Source organism: Strix uralensis, chromosome 21 (genome assembly GCF_047716275.1).
Source record: "Strix uralensis isolate ZFMK-TIS-50842 chromosome 21, bStrUra1, whole genome shotgun sequence".
Lineage (NCBI taxonomy): Eukaryota > Metazoa > Chordata > Aves > Strigiformes > Strigidae > Strix > Strix uralensis.
This window is the reverse complement of record NC_133992.1, coordinates 9,452,798-9,465,429: the sequence shown is the minus strand read 5'-3', so window position 1 is coordinate 9,465,429 and position 12,632 is coordinate 9,452,798. Positions and strand designations below refer to the sequence as shown.

Sequence of the window (12,632 nt, the reverse complement as noted above, 5' to 3'; positions counted from 1 at the left end):
AACAGGGCTGGGCCATACACTACTGCAGGAAGCAAACTTCTTTCTATGGCATTATGTGAGATGCTTCAAAACACCATTGCAAAGGGGTTAAATTCACCTAATCCAGCCCAGAGGCAGTAACATTTACCTGCCACAGACATCATACGGCCCTTTCCACGCATAAAGATCCTCCAGCTGTAGGTTATGGGATTTCTCTGCTCACTGCTGTAATACAGCCACTTCTAGGACTGAAACACAGTACCAGTGACCTTACTAAGCCAGGATCTGAACTTTGTTTCAACCCACATCTGCTAAACCAGAATGACTTCTTCAGCCCAGAGCCAGCTGAACTGTTATTCCACCAGACCACCCTGACAAACAGCAGGTTGGAAAAGCCAACCCATAGGGAGGTGCCATCCGTGTGGTCCTGTGCCATGGTGGTCAAGTGGATTGAGCTGCACATTGTTATGGCTGAACATGTCAAAGCTTTGCCAGGTTTTGGTTAGGGGTGGGAGAGGGACCATATTCAAGCCTGATTGCTCACCCTGAGGGAAGGAGCAAGCCCCAAGGAGATAGGTGCTGTCCCCTGAACACAGCGACAAGTTGTGCATGGAGCAGAAATTCCTTGGCATAAGCATCTCCCAGGCACAATCTTGGAATGACGAAATACCACAAAGCACCCAAATAGCCCACGGCCATGGTTGATGGGTACGATGTGCAGCAGAAGCATATGTATAACAGCCAAGTAAACCCTCAAGCAAGCAAAGCACTGGCCTGACAAGCGCTCAACTTATGCTTGGCTCTTACAGCCTACCGAGGATCAGCACAAAGGCTGACAGGTCAGCCCTGGGACTGACACACTGCTGCCAGCAGGGATGGGCTCATACTTCTAGTTTCTAGTCATCCACACAAGAACTGATGGGATCCTGCTCTAAAACGTGACTCCTGCAACAGATCGCGGGCACCAAACAGGCAGGTCCTGCCGTACGTCACTGCAGAGCGGAGGCAGGAGCGGGACCATCATATCACTGGGATGTTTTGGAAAGTCTCCCTGGGTTTTGGGCAGAAGATGCTTTGCTCTCTAGGAAAGCGACTTTCCCAAACGTCATCCTCTCTCTATTCCTATGCATAACCATTAGGCTGTGCTAGGACTTGGTTTCTAATGGACGTTTAAAAAAAAAGCACATCAAAAGAAACAGTTAATCCCCCTAAAAATGAGATAAATTCACATGTCTCCTGACTTCCTTCCAGTACCGCTGTAGCCACAGGAACACTGCTTACTACAGCCTGCAGAGAGAAAGTGTTTATCCTGCACCATGGGCTATTTCTTTTCTCTTTCCCTCTCTCCCTGCAGAAAGCCCTTTGCTGTCTCACAACAGCATCTTCTCACTCACAGCTTGAAGCCAGCCGCCACTTCCCAACCCCGGCGCGAGAGCCTGTCCTGACATTTGTAAACTTCTGTTTTGAACAACAGCTCAGCACAAAACTTAACTTGTACAACCTAGGCTCCAGGCTTGGCCCCTTTTCAAAGCTACCCAGCATTCCCCCAGCCGTACAGAGATCCACACAGCCTCCGAACTAATTGAATTTTAATGAGAGGAAGTCGTTTTTCCACTGGAAGAATGTTGTGCTAGAGAAATATTTTGAAACTCCTCTAACCTTTCCTGCCAGGCTTTTTCTGCCCATCTGGGCGCTCAATCGATGAATAGAGCAAAGCCGCTCTGCTTGCGACCCCAGCTAGACCTGGAGCTTAAATAATTACAACTTTCAAAACAAAAAGTGTTGGTGTTCTATTTGATTTCAGTCCTGACAAGGAGGATATGAATTCCCACTACTTACAGCTCTTGCTGCTTCATGCTGAGACACAGACTAAGCCCTCCCCAATGCTGCCTTCCACTCCACTCCCAGCTAACTGGGTTATTCTAATTTCTGGTAAAAGTGACAAACATGTAAGAGTCATGCAACTCCATGGGTGCAGAAAACACTGGGGAACATCTTGTTAGCTGAGGTTTGCAGAGCAGTTGCCTCCAAGACAGCAGTGGTTTCATCTCCTCATTCTGCATTGAGTCTGGAAATTATCAGCCTTCCAGGAATACATAACTTTAACAGTTTTACACCCATTTGCCATTGTTCTGATCCACAATTTTCCTTAAACACTTTCTGCTTAGCCTTGCAGAAAGAAGAAAGGAGGGGCCAAAGGAAATTAAGTTGCTGAGATATGAAGGAAATTAAGTTATAGTCCACTGCTTTAAGAAACCTATTAATTACATTTAGTTTAATGCTGCTGGTATCTTGATGACTATGTGTGTGGATACACTGAAAACCCTCTGTCTGATGAGGATGACAACAGAAAAAAGGACAAATACCAGAACTAAAGAATTGTTTTATATGCATGCTGTATAATATCAGTACCTGTGCTACAAGACAGAGCAGAAAGTACTTGATAACTGTCCAGTTCTCAGTAAGTGCCTGCAGCGATCTTATAGCTGCATCTTGTACCCAGAACAGGCAACAGGCTCCATCGGACGGGAACACTTGCTCCATTTTACCCCATCTCCCAAGATCCAGGAGGTTTCACAAGCTGGTACCCCTGGATAAATCCTTTTCAGCAAGGGGGAAGGGCTAACAGTGGAGCTGGGAGAGCATTGCCACCCACAAATGTGAGTTCCCTTGCCCTGCAGAGGAATCAGTCCTAAAGCCAGGTGAGCACTAAAAGCCACCTGGGAACATCTCAAGCTTCAGGGGCAGTTACAGAAATCGCGTTACTTTGCAAAATGAAGAAGCAGTCTAAAGTGCAGGTTTCTTATCCAGTTTGGATGTGATACCAAAGTCTTTAAGCAGATCTACTAGATCCCTGGGTCCAGTGGCTCCCCAGAAAAGCTCACCACTTTACGTAACAACTCCACTTAAAATACAGCATCCACTGCAACTGCTGGAATTTTTGGCAGAACATCCAACACTTGTGAAAGACACTCCAGTGCCCATTAAACCCAGTTTTTACTTTCCATTTTAATTGTTAAACTTCCTAGGGAACGTCTATTAATTTAACACAATTCAGAGGTTCAGCTCTAACTCTGTAACTGGGATTTTGGCAGCAACGTTCAGTCCATGCATTCTTGCTGTTTACAGCAGACCAGCTCCCAGATGTTGGCGATGTTAAACAGACTGGAACTTTCCTTCTGAGTGACAGCAAAATGCAGATGAGAGCTGGCTTCGCTACAGCTCTGATTATCCACTGATAGATGTTCCCCATCCCTTCGCTGGGTTGGGGAGGCCCATGAGATACAGCTCTTCCTCCACATAAATGCAATAAAAGTAAGGAGATAGAGATCAATAGGTCTTAGTTTACACTTGATTGCACTGGCGCTGATGTCAGGGAAGCAATTCTAGCTTGCAAGAAAGATCAGGGTCAAGATTCTCATACCCATGAAAGCCTCAGAAGTGCAGCAGACCACAGAAGTTGAGATTGCTAGTGAAATGCATATATTAAACTAGCTGCTGAACTATGGGAAGAACTTCTACCATATGTACCTTGTCTATAAATAATTCTCTATCCCTGCTTAAGTCAGAGGAGCTCATGGGAACATTCCACCCATCATGATTTTGGTTTGCTTTTTAAAAGCAGTCGCTGTGTGGGAGGTGACAGGGCTGCCAAACAAGCTGTCAAGGAGAGTCCCCTTACATCATGGTGCAAGAAACCAAGAATCAATGGCCAATGCATGAGAAAAGAACAAATTCCTATAGTCCCAGAGTAAACTGTGACTTGCAAGGGAGCTGCTTTCCTCAGCCTTTATTTACTGCCCCTGCAACTTTATCTAAATCATAACACAGGGATGAACGAAAACCTTGTGACCCCTTTCCATGTTAAATGAGCTGAGAGCACAAGAACTACACCTACAAAACCCCAGTGCAGGGGCTCAGCTAGAACCCGAACAAGGACATGAAATCAGAGAACCAGAGGAGCTCACTTTGATAGTCATCTGGCTCTGTTTTCATCCTTACTACAGAAAGTATTTACCTATTTGAAACAAAAACTTTAAAAAGTTGCATACAACAGCGTTCTATTAGGAAAAAATCCAATATAAGCTTCAAAAATGAGCTGTAAATACCTTGTCAGCCAGAACCCAGCTCATCATCACTGTAGAATACCTCCAGGGCTGTTCATTGTGTAACTTACCTCAAAGACTTCCTCATCCAATATCCTTGTGCCAAATACAATGATGCCATTGACGTCAATAATGGGATGGTCACTTCGGTCCAAGAACTTTGTTATTTTCTTTTTACAGTCCAAAATCAAGGTGACATTTTTCTTCTGCACACTGATAGCTACTCTGTGCCATCTAGAAGGACACAGTCCACAAATGTGTTAAACGAGGGCTTTGGGTTCTTGGGCTTTCAAGAACAAGACAACAATTGTACAACAATGAAGCTTTCATAAACTGATGTCCTGCAAACCTTCATGCCAGCCATCATCTGCAAACACATGACAAGTCATCCTTGGGCAAACCCTAAAGATTTCGTTTGAAATAGAAAGGCTGTATTGACAGATGATGCCACTCACTTCTCATCCCTCCAAAACAGGTAGGAAAGCGCCAGTTCCGGCTTCAAGAGGCAGAAGAACAAAGCCACACCAACAACCCTCTGGCTACCCCCCTTTTCCACCCTCCTTCCATCCTGCAAAAGATTCAGGGTGGATTTTGCAAGACAAACTGGTTTCTTAAGGCTCTTCGCAGCAAAAGTCAACAGCATTCCTATCCCCATAAGTGTCAGACAATTTGCACTGACTGGCAATTCACACTTTTTATATATGCAATATTTATTCAAAGGGCAAAGTTCAAGAATGGGACACTTGGCAGTAGTCAAAGGTGTGTATGTACATTTATATATACATGACTCCTATTTTATACAACATTCAACATGCTGGTATTGATACAATCAATGTACTGGTTTTTTTCCTTTGTGCACAAAATTTCACTTACTTGCCATCTGCTAGGTTAATGCCTCTAAAGAGAGGATAGTCTTCTGGGCCTGGCTTTCCTGTATGGTCTTCATACAGGAATACAGGAGATCTACCCATCTCCACACCAATTTGCTGGATCCCTTGCTCATTGTAAATTGAGATCAAGAAGGACTGACCTCCTTTCTTCGCTTTTACAGTGGTTAGAATGGAGAAGTCCTCTGGGAATGGGGAAGCTGGAGTGGAAAAGCACAGAGGTTAGTCAGGTTTCCTTGAAAATTAATCCCTACAGAAACAGTCCTGTTGTCTAATAACCCATGGGGAGACCTCTGGTTCATCCCTCCAGATGTCTGCACATCAGCAACCATAAAAATTTATATAGGGCAGCATCTTAGTTGCCAGATGAGGATCTGACTTCCCCCAAAGCCTATTGCTATACAGGGTTGGGATGGGCTGCAGTCATCAGCAAAGCCAGTGCAGAGCAGTGTCCCCCCCCAAGGGCTACCTGCTCTGAAGGCACATTAAAAACCCAAGTGCAGAACTGAGCATCTTGGAGGAGCATTCCTTTATGATCAGAAAGCTTTTTTCCAGCTCTTACTGAAGTCTGTCAGAGTCAAAAGCCACCCCACATTTGAACTTGCAAACGAAAGGATGACAAGGGGTCTACTGTTTTGGGATGAGACCATAGTGCTGGGGAAACAGAGGTTTTAAGAAAGCTGTTGGTTTAAATCTATTCTTTGCACCTAACCCTTTCTTAGCATGTCCTAGAGCTTTTTAGGAGACAAGGCAAAAAAAAACTTTGTTTCATATATGATGAGGTACCCAAATTAACTTAAGATGTCAGAGGGACAGAAGCATCCCATGCCAGTTAGGCACACACAATATTGAAGGGTTTTATTTAAGGGAGTAGGGAAGTTGCATCAGGTTTTGTCTATTCCAGATGAGAACAGAGCATTCTGTGGCTTTAGCTTTCAGGGTTGGTGCAAACAAAAATCTGAAAACAGAAATAAATCCGGCAATCACTAGGAGATGCTAATTTGTCTGCGTATTAAAAATCATCTAACAAATTTCCTAGCTTTTTCTCCACTAGGACAGCAAGCCTTTCTGATCTCAGGTGATTCTTGTCTATTTTTGCAAGTTTTGGAGGATTAGAGCTATTGAAGTATAGAGCAGATTCAGTCAGTACAGAAGCAGTGATGCCAGAAAAACACATTTGAAGTTTCAAGTCAATATGGGCATCGAGTCACACCCTGCGCAGGATACAACTCCTCCATTTGGGTTTTCTCTGCCCTTCAGACTGGAAAGATGAGCCCAAACTGAAAAGCCTGGATGCACATCCCAAACTGGACATCTTAAACACCAGAAGCATTATTCAAGGTGCTTTGTTGATATTATTGGAGGTGGCACCCGTTGAACAGAGGGTACCTACAGGGCATAACCTCCTCAGATGCTGCGTTTCAGCAGCATGAGACTTGCAGGGTATCTTTCCTTTAAGGACCAGGCTTTCAAAAACAAGGATTGCATTGTACCGCTGGGTATCTGCTTGGGAAATCTTAAACCCCGGCAGGGCAGGGTAAAGTGGGGCAGCCCCGCCATGGTCACTGTGGTGTGTGTGCTGGGACTATCGACATGTGTGGCAGCCAGCAGCATGCGGGGAAGGGAACACCACAATGGATCATTCTTAAACTGCAGATGCATAGCCATATAAAACCACAAAAAACATCAAGCTCAGTGCCCATGAGCTTCAAATAGATTTTCTTCACCCCTTGAGGCTTTTCTTAGACGGTATCCCAGGGCTGCATAAGGGATTTTGACCCAGGGAGGGGACCAGGAACATGGGAGTGGGGAATTCTTCCAACCACAACAAAGCTAGGAAGTTCAAACACAAAGAGGCCATGAGCTCACCCTCTCCTCTTCTGCCTGGGTATTGCTTTAAGTTTTATTAACAAACCAGTGTTTTAAATGCATCTAGCTGCCTAGCATGGGGCTACACTGCTGTGTGGTGGAGGAGGCAGAAGGCTGGGCTGCATGAAAAACCAGCACTGCTACAAACAGCTTGTGCAAACAGAGGACACCGAGAGGGATATCTGAGGATACCTACAGAGACACACACTGTTTGCACCAAGTTAATATCCCTCACCTTAGTTAAATAACATTTGGAAAGAAGCATAAAGCAGTATTCTGGATAGAGGACTCACAGTCAGTAATTAAATGCCATGATTATAGCCTGATTTCCCCCTAGGACCCAGACTCAGATACTTGGCAAATGCAGGCAGTTGATTATTGTGCCTCCCATAGGATGCACTGAGCTTTATCTCCCTCCTGCTGTATACAAATCCTCCTGTAGAGCTGAATCAAGACCATACGCCTTCCTGGTTCCAATTACAGGCTACAGTTTTGGGCCTTTTATGTAAAATAGTTCATGTCCAAAATTTCATTATGAATCCACAATACAGTACCTTTCAACTTGGACAAGCTGCCAACTCATTAAAAAGCTGCTTTTAATTTTTTTTTTCATTATTATTAAAATGTCTCCATGGTGATGTGAGTTTCTCAACCCAAATAACCATAATGGATGAATTATAGCTGACATTACTCTGTTACTGCTCTGCTGTCCTGGCAAAATAACAATGCCTTCACTGTCATAGCTAGAAGTGACCCAGGCTATTGAATGATGTATGAAAACGCATCCACACACACAGCAATACTAATAAATACATCATCATAAATATATGAAGCACACAGAAACTGACCCAAATCCCCTTAAAGACAATGGAGACATCCCCCCAACAACACGTTTGGAATTAAGGCCTTATATTCGATTCCCTTTGTCAAATGAGCTCATGCTGAGCGATGTTGCACATCCATCTCTTCACTTAAGGGCACTGCACCAATGCTGAATTTGGATCAGCATCGCTCTTTTACTCCACGGCCAAATCCTTTCATATTCACTACATGCAACCTCCTGCAAAGCAGCAAAGGGTTAAGACCCCAATTCTGCAGATGGAGCCATGGAAAGAGCTGAGGAGGGTCCAGGGTCCCTCCACCCCACGCTGATACCATTAGCTTCACTTGAGCAGATTGCATCTGCGGTATGGCCCAATATGCAAACCAGTAGAGTCAGGCTGAGTTTCTTCTTTCCTGAGCACCACAACCATGAATTAAAGGCTTTTGTACAATCTCATGGTCTTCAAAATTGGGACAGCTAGGACCTTCTTCCTAACCCAGATCCAAACACAGCCTAAAATAAAGAGCCCTGCTGCTGATCTGGGAAGAACAGGAAAGCTTTAGCTGCTTAATAGCACAAAAAAAAAGTCAGCAAAAACAATGAGCTGAGCCAGTTCCCAACACAAGCACAAAGCAGATCTGTTGTGCGAGATGGTGTCATTTCCAGAGCCACTTTTCAAAGCAAAACAGCTCTTCAACAGTGTCACCAACTTCTGGCCTTTTTCTTCATCTGAGAAGACTGAATTTTGGAATAGCTTGTTTTCCTCAGAGATGACTGTTCAAACTAGAATAGAGATTTTTGAGCTCTTAAATATATATATGCAGACACCCACAAGCAGTGTGGAGAATACAGAGTTTGCTAGAAGAATGCAAATGACATTTTGCTAGCTGCCACTGAAAAACTTTGCCTTTCTTGCCTCTGCTGGAAGAGCACGGTTTTTGCTGGGAAGCAGAACTTATTTAGGGAGCAGGGACAAAGAGCATCTCAGATTTTCTCACTCTTGTGGGCTTGAAAAAACAGACAAGCTTATATATTTTTATATATATATATCTTGCTTTACTGGCTGTGGCAGCAGAATGCAAAGCCCATAAAATTACCATCTTCGAAAAGCACCGACTTCTAATTAGCACAAAATATTATGTGTAGTGTGCATTTGCCTAGGGTGCTCTATAGCAGAGAGGGAAAGTTCTGCTACAACCCACCCGCCTGTTAACGTGAAATCACTAAAACCACATTTCCCCTGGTACATCACACTGCAATTACTTTATCTCCTCTCTCATTCATTTGGTGGTGTGAGCTGAAGTCACATCTAGTTATGGAGATGTACTGAGAAAACATCTGTTGATCCGATGGAAAACACTGGGAGTTCTTCTCCTTGCTCTGCCCTTCCTATTTCCTTAGCAAGCAGCAGAGAAGACTCAATAACTTCAGAAGTCTCCAGAGAGGGACAAAGCTGCTTCAAACACCCCATGGTTGTCCAGATGATGAAATGATTGAAGAGTTGTTTGATGACACCAAGGAAACACCACTCAGGTCTTTTCACCCAAAGCAGTCAGTAGATGCAAACCAAGAACTCAATGAGGCCGTACAAGATACAAGGCAGGACAAAAGCAAGAAAATCTCCTACAATGCCAAGTTCTCTCCTATGACCATGATTCAGCTCTGCATGCTGTCTTGCTGGATTAACCTTTGTCATAAGTGGTGTCCATCCAGTCTCCTTACTACATTAATTAGCCAGAATACTCCATCCTTGTTTTTACGTCTTGGGGTCACCACTGTTTGCTGGCTTTCGTAACACAAAGGTGGTCAGGCAAGATTTCACAGTGGCTACAGCAACTACTAGGAAAGCTCTCAAATCCATCCACTACAGTTGTGTATTCCAATCTGGAGCCATTCCCTTCACATACTTCCGAGTTTGAAGATATCAGTCGGGCCAAAATTTCAAGTCATTTGAGATCCATGGAAAGAGTATGTGAAAGCTTTTAAACACACACTGGTTAGGTTGAGCTGATCTTGCCTTGGGACAGGTGGACAGACTCAAGGGTCACTGCAGGGCCCTTGCAGACTGTCCCTGGGATGAATATTCCCCATATTCACAGGCACAATCCTCCGTGACGTGAAGGCACAACCTGGCAGAGGGGTGCAGTTGGGCATGTGATTGTGTAGTCAGAGAGGACTGTCCTGCCCTGGGCAGCAATAAAGACAAGTATTGGGGCTGTTCTGCACTTCTGCAGACATTGAAACAGGGCTTTAGGCAAGACTGAGCAGCTCCTTCAACTAAGGGTCAACCATGCGATGGAGAGCTACCAGCCCGCAGCCCAGGCACAGCTGCTCTCATCCTCACATCAGGCGCTCTGCTCATATGCCAGACACAGGGTATGCTCCTGCTCACCACAGATTAAATATAATTCACAGCAGGATAACAAGGAAGTCTGAAAATAACCTTAGTGATAACACATGTAATGAAGGAAATACAAGACTGGAGATGCAAGCACATATCAGCAGTCCAGCCTTGGAGTCCTCATTTAGGCCACTGACAGGCTGGGTCTGACAGATACAGCATGTTAATTAGAAAGCATTGGTAGTGGCATGCCACATTACCTCCGATTTAGCTAATGCATTTCGTATTCTCTGACAGACACCAAAGGAGAATGTGTGTGTCTGTTTTGCTTAAGTCATCTACTGCTTCACAGGTGAGTTACATGCAGCATCTTTCTGCCTCATTGCTAGACCTTCCTTGGCAAAAGCACTTTTCTCACCAAACCTAGAAAGTCCTACCACACCTAGTCCCAGCATCCCTGCGCTCCCCCAGGATACAGCAGCGCTCTTGTACAGCTTTGGAAGGAAGACTTCTGATGGTGACTATGTGTTCAAGACTGAAGCTCTCAGGCAGTGAGTAGTTCGGGTCCATAATGTGTCCAGTCTTTTTACAAGCACATTTTACTCTACAGTAGTGACTGTCCCCTGGCCTGAAGAATTAAACTCCAGTACATCCTCAGTGTCAAATAAAACAGTCAGTAGCCCACATGCTCTTCAAGGGCTTTGTGAACTCCTGCATCTTAGTGGCTTTCTCCAATGAACCTCCAATTTCTTCAAACAACTTTTCTTGGGACATCTGTTCTTGTGGGGCAGTATTATTTTTATATGGTGATTATTTGTGTTATGAGAGACACCGCAGCCACAGAATGAGACCCTACTGTGCTTGGCACTCCACAAACACAGAACAAAACAGTCTGCATTCCTTTGCATCTTCCAAGTCTCTCCCCCCAGCTGGATGTCACTGTGTGATAATGAGACAGTAGAAACTTTCTAACAGGAGGGAACAGATGTATGCATTGGCCACATCTTCTGCAGTGAAACCCACCACCACGTGCAAATGCAGTGATAAAAGAACAATTACTTCAACATTATTTGATGGTTGAAAGTTTGCAGCCCCCTGAAACAGCAGAATCAGTCCCTGCCAGGGGAGCATGCAAGCACACTTGGAAAATGAAGGACTTCTGCAGTGCCCTATATGTGCCTGCAGAATTTGAGAGCCGGATCAGGTATTTCTATACGACAAATAAAAAAGCTGTGGACTCACCAGGATACAGCTGCTTTGTCGGTGCACTAAGCTGAGCATCTTTTGTTACTCTATAAGCAACATCTGCTTCTTTTGAAGATCTTCTGCTTGTGCAAAACCCTGTTGTTTTTGTTATACCATCAGGTAAATTATGAAAATCTAATACCTTCAAGAGGTCTGCAGGTTCAGCTGTAAAGAGAAAAGGATAAAAGAATTAGCAGGCAACAGGACTGGCACTTGCTTAGATCCAAATCAGTATTAGCCTGTATCACACAAATCAATCATCACAATTTTAAAAACAGATGAAATATGTTTTCAATACATCTGCAAATACAATGTTAATACCAGCTTCAAAGCTAGGATGCTGGTCAGAGACACTAATTCAATACAGAGAGGAATAGCTCATCAGCTGTCTGCACTAGGGCAGAAAAGAAAATATACTATCTTATTAGCTACAGTAGTTTTATTTTCTGGATGTCTTCACCCAATCTCCATCATTCAAGTACATCCTGAAGATTAAGCATTAGACAGGAAATTCATGATCCAAGAGAAAGGCTTTAAATCAAGAAGTTGCCATCACGCTGATGCAAACGTTTCCATTCTTTTTCAAGTTCGTTGATTCAAAAAGTTATTTGGAAGCAAATACCTGAGCAAGCTTCCCGGAGGGATTACACCCACCCCCTCACCCCACTCCTGATGCAAGACAACTGCATGTAAATCCACACTCGCTGGAATAACAGGTAAACCCCACAACCGTGGGGCAATTTTATGGCAGCACACCATCCCAGGAAGGTGCTCTGGTGCTGCCAGCAGGTCACCCAGACCCTGGCAGGGTTTGTGCCCAGCGTCTAACCCTGCCCAGGGTGAAGCAAGGCAACACGGGGCAGGGATCCAGCACAACTCCACCACAGGCAGCCAAGTGCACCCTCTAACTCAGCCCAAGCAAGTCCCATCAAATAATTCCCCCTCTCTGCCAGGTTTTCCCCCTGTGACACTGGGATTTCTGCACAACCACCAGCGCATATAAGCATGCAGCTGGACAGCCAACAAAACACATATGCTTCAGAGAAAGAATCTGCATGGGCATTTTGACTAATGACAGGAAGCAAAAGGCTCCTTTCCTCAACAGCCCTCCTCAACCACATCCCATTAGGCTCATATCCTGAGGCTCCTGCTGCTGCAGACATTAAGCTAGTTAATGAAGAGAGCTTGTCTGACACCCAGCACTCCCCACGCCAGCAAAGTTGGGGCTGGTTCACCTCCAGATGTTCAGGTCTCTAGAACACCGATTAAGTAATGCAAGTGATATATCTCATTAACTTCCTAATCTGGTCTTGCTCACGTCAGGAGAGATGGTGTCTCCAGAAGTGGAATAACCAGATCTGACTTTAAACGCCTAGAAGAAA

At 44.6% G+C, this 12,632-nt stretch overlaps 1 protein-coding gene across 2 annotated transcripts in view; it reads right to left on the bottom strand.

The window, feature by feature from the left end:
• COL5A1 (collagen type V alpha 1 chain) overlaps nucleotides 1-12,632 on the bottom strand; it is a 160,448-nt gene that overhangs the window by 111,601 nt on the left and 36,215 nt on the right. For both annotated transcript variants that reach the window (XM_074891283.1, XM_074891284.1), the window contains exons 2-4: nucleotides 11,248-11,415; nucleotides 4,959-5,172; nucleotides 4,157-4,319 (exon numbers count right to left, since the gene is read on the bottom strand). In XM_074891283.1, coding sequence (XP_074747384.1) covers nucleotides 4,157-4,319; nucleotides 4,959-5,172; nucleotides 11,248-11,415 — 545 coding nt within the window. The remainder of the gene's footprint in view (nucleotides 1-4,156; nucleotides 4,320-4,958; nucleotides 5,173-11,247; nucleotides 11,416-12,632) is intronic.